The sequence below is a fragment of the Gossypium hirsutum genome, chromosome A06, assembly GCF_007990345.1.
Source record: "Gossypium hirsutum isolate 1008001.06 chromosome A06, Gossypium_hirsutum_v2.1, whole genome shotgun sequence".
NCBI lineage: Eukaryota > Viridiplantae > Streptophyta > Magnoliopsida > Malvales > Malvaceae > Gossypium > Gossypium hirsutum.
Window position 1 is genome coordinate 98,295,139 of NC_053429.1, and position 7,886 is coordinate 98,303,024.

The 7,886-nt window shown below is 32.0% G+C and overlaps 1 protein-coding gene across 1 annotated transcript; it reads right to left on the reverse strand.

The window, feature by feature from the left end:
• Positions 1-683: 683 nt before the first annotated feature.
• Positions 684-3,502, reverse strand: LOC107963461 (U-box domain-containing protein 7). Its single transcript, XM_016899973.2, has 2 exons — positions 2,912-3,502; positions 684-1,642 (listed from the first exon to the last, which is right to left on the reverse strand). The coding sequence occupies exons 1-2, from the start codon at positions 3,364-3,366 to the stop codon at positions 799-801; spliced, it is 1,299 nt and encodes a 432-aa protein (XP_016755462.1). The 5' UTR covers positions 3,367-3,502; the 3' UTR covers positions 684-798.
• Between the last annotated feature and the right edge of the window lie 4,384 nt (positions 3,503-7,886).

A 7,886-nucleotide genomic window follows, 5' to 3' on the forward strand; every position in this document is an offset into this window, starting at 1 on the left:
CAGAAGCAGAAAATTTAAACGAAAAAGGGAAAGCCCAGATGATCAACAAGCAAAAATACCTTCTATCAGTAAACTGTTAGATTATTAGATGACTAAAAACAAAACAAAGTTTAGATGATCAACGCAAACAACCTCTGAGGCGTCTTACTAAATTATGAACGAAAACTTGACATGAACTTCAAAAGAAAACTTAACTAAACTATGAAAGAGAAAAAAGAATAAAAATTCTAATTTTTTTTTAACAGACTTACAGACTTCTCTTAAGCGTCGAAAGCTACGAAAAAATAAGAACGCAAGATTCTGATTAAACCCTTGTTCAGTTAGTCCAAACCCCCAACTCGGGAAGAACAGAAATAATGTACCAAAAAGAATAGAGCAGAAATAGGAAAAATTTTAGGAAAGGTCGCTATATATGTATTTCTTTAGGATTTAGTCCCTCTATAATGATCTGATCATTTATAATTTATTTTCTTTAGGAATTATCCTCTTGTTGATCAGATTATTCATCTTGTGCTGATTTTTTTAGTGTCTACTATAACAACATAAACAACATTTTTAGCGATAAAAATTATGAAGATAAGATCCCGGAAAATAAAAAATGATTTTTTTCAACTTATTTGTACATATATTAAAAAAGAGATAGCTGAATAACTTTCAATCAGTTGTTTCATTGATGATTTCGATTTAATGAAAACTCTATCTACACAGTCTCCAACTTTAAGAAATAGTGTCATAATTACATTCCATTTTCAAAGAATTGCGTTCCCAAAACAAAATTTTGATGACTAAAAAGAAAACTTAGAAAGTCAAGCTTTTAGAAACTAATGATTTGAGATTAGATGAATCAACAACACCACCACCATTTGCTCTTCGAGTAATCATTTCCATATTCTTATGAAGACTTTGCTTCACCAAATTTTTCATCATTTTCTTCCCTTCTTGAGCCTCCTTTGGATGCAATGGTGAACCTAATGGAACCCTTCCTGTCTGTGGTCCTGAATGAGGTCCCATCTTTGCTTGCCTTTCATCTTTAAACCACTGCAACAATTTCATTGCTCTCTTTTGAGCTAAAAGGCTTCCCATTAAGGACACTTCAACGAGGACAGGAACGATCCCTGCCTTTGACATTTTATCCCTTTGAGTCGAGCTTTGATGAGCTAAAATCATTAGAATGTAAGCCGATAATTCTATGCATTTGGGTTTATCCTCCCATGTTAGAATCTCGATCAAGCTTTGCGGTACCATTGAACTATCTTCCATTGCCTTTTTCCCCATTAATGTCACCACCAAATGACCTAACGCTGCAAGCGCTTTCTCTGAAAGTTCTTTGAACGAAGAAGATAGGTTCAAAAGCGTGTGGACGACTCCATTAGATACTAAAGCTCCAGCATTCTCTAACACAGCAGACAAGTTATATAATACACCTAAACAAAGTTCCTTAGTTTCAAAGCTACAAGGTGACTCAAGTATGCCAATCAGAAACCGGAGGATCTCCGGCTTGTTCGGACAGAAATCCGTATTTGATATAGAAGATAAGGATAATAACAGTTCTGCAAATTCCTGCCTTGTTTGTTCGTCTACAACGTTAATATATTTTGGTAATTTTGATAGTATTCCAGCCTCTAGCATTAAAGCCTTGTTTCTGAAGCAAAGACAAACAAAAATAGGGTTAGGAAACAAAGCACAAAGTGATTGAACTTTTTATCTAAGTTGAGGGTTTGACAAGCAATGACATCTAAGCCTTAGTTGAATAATAGAAGAAATAATAGTAATTTAATGGGCAGAAGAGATCATAAACCAAAAGTGCTCCATTAGTGCGTAGAACAAGACTCGCCAAATAGAAAATATAAAATAAATATTTGTGGGAGGAGAAATGACCAGCCAGGCAAGTAAAATAAAGGTGAAATTCTTTTATTAATTATACAAGGTTTAATATTTATATTTTAATTTAGTCATTTTTAAATTTTTTATTTTTAAAATATGAAAATTTTAGTTGTGATCAAATCCTAACTGTTAAATTTGTTAAGTTAAGTTCTATTATTTTTTTATTGGATACATCAAACATATTACATGTGGAATGCTATATTAATTTGTTATTTCCATATATTACTCACAAAGAAAATTAGTTAATAGATTTAATCAAATTAAAAAAATATAATGAATAACAATTATCCAATTAGAAAACATGAATTAAATCTATAACTTTTTATATAATATAGGACTAATAGCATAAATTAACCAAATAGATTTAAATGCTATCAATTATTTAGAAATAAAATTATAAATTAAATTTGATCAAATTAAAATATAAGTATTAAATCTATAACTTGCACAAATACAAAATTTAATAGCAGAATTTGACCTAAAACAAAACAATATGAATATGTATGTTTAATTTTTGTAAAGCTTTTTTATGTTGTTGAAAATCATGGTAGACAGGCAGCACAACTTACGGGCCCTGGATTTTCAATAGTATAAATAAAAAGTTAAATGCTCAACTGCACATGACCAAGTCTCGATAACTTAAAAACAGTCTGGAGGGTGGATGAGAAAGGTTTATTCAGGCTGAAAACCAGGGTAATTTATGGTGCTATTGATCTCAGCAAAAGCAAAGCAGCTGAGAATCTGGGGACCTAATTTCCCTTCTCAAAAACTGCCAACTTAAGTTGGGCTAAGTGACCTACCACTTGAGGTAACCCTGCCCTTAAAATCTCAACTGATTCAGGCTCCACTCGATACCATTTTCTTTAAACAACAAGAAGAAGCTCCTCATAAACATTTAATCATTTATGATTATGTTAAATATTTGAAATCTCACTGCGTCTTACATAATATTAACATACCATTAAATCGGATGCCATGAATTCAACCCAAAATACAAGAAATGAAGTGAAAATATAGGAAAACTTACGTAGAATTTCCATTAGCAAGCTGGATCAACGCCTTAATAGCGGCTCGATGGCGACCAACTACCTCAGTAGCCACCATGGAAACAAGCATATGTATAACTCCAAGCTCTGCCATCAATTTCCTTGCCTTAACGTCTTCTTTAGCGAGTTTTTCAATAGCTATAGCAGCCATCTCTTTCTCTTCCCAGCTCCCAAAGTGGAGCCTCTTCACAGATTTTTGTAACATCACGGAACCATCCAGCTCGCTTTCTTTCTCCATAACTAGCTGATGATCTTCCTCATCTTTATCATTGTTGTTTTTTGTTCTTAACTTATTTGAATTATCAGACGTTGACGAAGACCCGTATGATCCCTTCCTAACGGCTTTGGATTGCAAAAACCTACGGATTCTAGAAAAGAACTTAAGCTTTCTATAAGAAACTGACCAAATAGACGACAACGAAGACGAAGTAGACATAATTTGAGTTTGGGAGGGAGAAAATTGATAAACTGTTTTAAGGGTAGATTGAAAAAAACTTAAATCAGAGAATATATAAGCATGACTAAGAGACAAAACAGAAGACTTCTCTGTCAGAAAAAGAACAGTGGAGCCAGCGAGCATACATCACATGCCAGGGAAACACTATTGTCTCTTTAACCTTAGGAACCACTGACCGATACTTAACATAACCGATTTCTCTGCTTAATTTGGGTTTATGTTGGAGAATAGTTAAACACTATCTTAATCATAATTAAAATTCAAATTTAGTCAAATTTATCATCCCAATTTAAAGGGATTTTTGTTGTATATTTTAAATTTCAACTTAACAAGTTTATCCCTATAAGCACTATATATACTTTGGAAATGACAATAAATTCGTGTGTGCCATTTACAATCAATTGTACATTTCTTTATGGTATCAATTTTGCCATACACAGTTTAAATTTTTTTCTTATCCGAGCCTTCATGGTCTCTCAATCATCATTCTTATTTTTCAGCTCTCACGTATTTCTCTGAAACACCCCTAACCCGTCTCCGTCGCCGAATCAGGGTTACGAGGCATTACGAAACCAAGCTCACATAACATAACTTTAATATCTAATTCCAAATACAAGTCCAATTCATGAACATATATAATCAAATTCAAGCATGGAAGTTAAACTCTTTTCGCATTACTATTTACACAATAGGATTCAAAATTATCCGAAACATTATCAAGCCTATACATGCCATAAGATCGAGTTCAAATATTTAACAAAATACCAAAAGAAGTCGATAGTGTGATGGGCGGTGCTGATGATCACCGAGCTCGTAACGCGTCTCCAAAAAAAAAATCTATAAAAACGAATGAACGAAAGCAAACAAAATAAGCTTTTATAGCTTAGTAAGTCTACAGCATATCTATAATACATATAAAAGAATCATATAATTCTTTAAGTAAATTTATTGAAATTACAATCATCAAATATGATTACTAATCAAACACTACTTTATTGAGTCATTTTGTTTAAGTCTAAAAGGATGTATATTTATCTAATACACATAAACGGACAAATGTATATACATTATATGCATATAATCAAGTTACTAGCATAATCCTTAACAGCATATACTGATTTCTAGAGTACTTATTGTTCGCACTTCATCGAATCCATTTAAATACAACTATTCAACTACATATATCAAAAGCCAAAATTTTTATGCTTATCATCCATAAATGCCGAATGCACATATGCACCTATACCCATCTATGCCGAATGCATAGATACATACACTTATTTTCACCTATGCCGAATGCATACACATAAATATATCCACCTATGCCGAATGCAACATATATATATATACATATCTATCAATTGCTTAGACCAAATATATGTATATATATATGCTCATCAAGTTAATATGACTAAAATCATGTGATTGAACATTTATGTATACATCGATTTCATATAATCAAAATCATAGAGGTATCAATTGTATATTATCACATGCTTTAAACGGATTCACCGGCATTTAGCCTGCTAGGTTTTAAAACCTGATTCAATACACCGGCTCTTAGCCTGCTAGACTTATAGTCCGAAATGTGTCACCGGCATTAAGCCTGCTAGACTTATAGTCTGAAATGTGTCACCGGCATTAAGCCTGCTAGACTTATAGTCTGAAATGTGTCACCGGCATTAAGCCTGCTAGACTTATAGTCTGAATTATGTCACTAACGATAAACCGAATGATACTGAGCTTTAACAAAAGAATCTTAATTCATAGGAGTTGTATATCATAATGGTATATAGAATTCACATAAAAATTCAGCTCAATAATTTATAAACTATATCCTTAACCCACATCGGTATAAAAAGTTCAGTCATCAAATTCAACTCAATATCTAAATTATACATCCGAATATATATATATATATATATATATAACTTAACACATTGAAGCATACTATTAATATCGTACTTTCGAACACATTAAGATAATCCAAGCTAATAATTTCATCTCTTCAACCCCGTTCAAGAACCTTTACAAGAACATACATACCTAATCGAATCTCCCTTTTTCATATATAAGTTTCATACTTAAATTTATCACAAGAACATATACATGCATAGTTGCATAGTCGAACCCCTTATAAACTTGTATAAATGGCATACCTAAGTTCAATACGAGAACATATAGATGTAGATTTGCATAATATATATATAATTCACTCATACTTTTAATTATTTCAACTATCATATTTTTAATTATAATTCATCCAAAAACAGCTCATATACTTATTTATATACTGATTTTATGACATTAAATAGCTAATAGACTTACCTCGGATATCAGCAAACACGATCGACTATTCGATTATCTTCGACTTCCCCCGATCCAAATTCGTTTTCTTCGTTCCTTGATCTAAACATAGTCAAATTTAACCTTTTTATTCATCAAAACATTCATTTGAGTCCAACAATACATAAATGGGAAAATTACCATTTTGCCCCTAACATTTTGCACTTTTTGCAATTTAGTCCTTTTTGCACAAAACACAAAATACACAAAATTTGCCCATAACACACAAGGGCCGAATATTCATGGTTCTCATACAAGTCCACACATTGCATTTATTTCACATTTTAGTCCCTCAAAAATTTATTTTCACAATTTAGCCCTAAATACTCAAATTCATCAAAAATACCAATACAAAACATGTTAATCTAAGACATATCTTCCATTATTCATCATCAAACATCCCAAAACACAAATATTCATCAATGGCATAATTCAAAATATTCATCAATTCACAAAATTAAGACATGGGTTTTGAAGTATTCAAAGCAACGATCTCAAAAACGTAAAAATTATCAAAAACTAAAATCAAACTAACCTTGAATTGAAATCCCTAAGATGGCCGAATGCTAAAGCTTGAAGAACAAAGTTTCTTTCTTTTTGTTTCGGTGATACAAACAATGAAGAAAGAAAAAAAACTTATTTCTTTTATGTTTTAATGATATAATAATATAATATTATACTATTACTATTATAACTTTTATATTTAATATATAAAAAGTATATATTAACTATCATTGCCGTCCACTATCTTTTAAAATGGGCTAATTGCCCTTTAAGAACCTCATATTTAAAAGCCACCATCAAATAAGCACTTTACACCTTAATAATCAAACTTCACATTTTATGTAATTTGATACTTTTGTCAATTAAACACATAAACAACAAAATTAATTCACGAAACTTTCACACATTTAAATTCACACATCATAAACACACAAAATACTATTAAAATATTTTTCAGACTCGGATTTGTGGTCCCGAAACCACTATGTCCAATTAGAGTCAAAATCGGGCTGTTACATTCTCTTAGTTGCATAATCAAATAACAATTATGCTCAATCAAATAGCAATAAAGTTCACTCTCTCGAATGACCTTCTTTGGAAGACAAATTATTTCATTTCGTCGTGGCTAATAATTGATTCATCGGCTTCAAACCTCCACCCAAAGAACTTGAGAATACATCAAATGTAGCCTCAATTGTGGAATACTTATGCTTCAAATTCTTGAGCTGAAGTTTGCGCTTTAAAAAAATTGCGTTTTATGCTTTGTCTCGAGACAATGACTCCATTACCACTTACGTAGATTTTACCAATTGACTTTTTGACCTACTTGTTGCACTAGATATTGTCATCTCTAAGAATGATCATATATTGTGAAATCTTAGCCTAGATTGTAGACCCTTCACACGCAATATTCAAAAACGAGGTTAACGTCTATTTCCTTTGATTTATTTGGGTTACTCCTTTTTGAAGAAATGTAGTTAAAAATTTTGAAGGGCTTACCCCTTTCTTCCATCATTGTTGGTACTATACTACTTGGCAAAAATGGGTGGTGGCACAAGAGGCAAAGGTTGTGGAAATAGGTGTAGGGGCTACAAATCTACTTCTTGTTGTGGGCGTTCGACTCTCCCCAATATTGAGCCTTCCACCTTCACTTGTTACAGTTGAGGATGCACCTCCAAACAATGTCGTCTTATTACAACAACTACACCAATTACAACTCTAAAGCAACAACCAGTTACACATTATCTCTCACTACACCTATCAAATCTTGATAACTGAAACTAGAGCAATCTATCACTTGGCTTTTGAACTAGAAAACCTAAGCATTCACTCTGAATATTTAGGTGTTGATGAAGTGGATCTCACCAATGGTAAAAACTTACCCATCACCCATATTGTATTCAATATTATTTTTCACAATTCTCAAAATTTTTTGTTAGATAATATGCTTTGTGTTCCAAAATCTAATACAAACTTGTTATTTGTTCATCAATTCGTTTCTGATGATCACTAACTAACTATAAATACGACAACGGCGAGCGCACTTGTCGAATAATAGAATAGCTATGGTGAGTAGAGAATATCGTATCCATGAGGACTAAAAGTATTAATAATTACTATTTTTCTATTATTTAGCCGATAATTTGAGG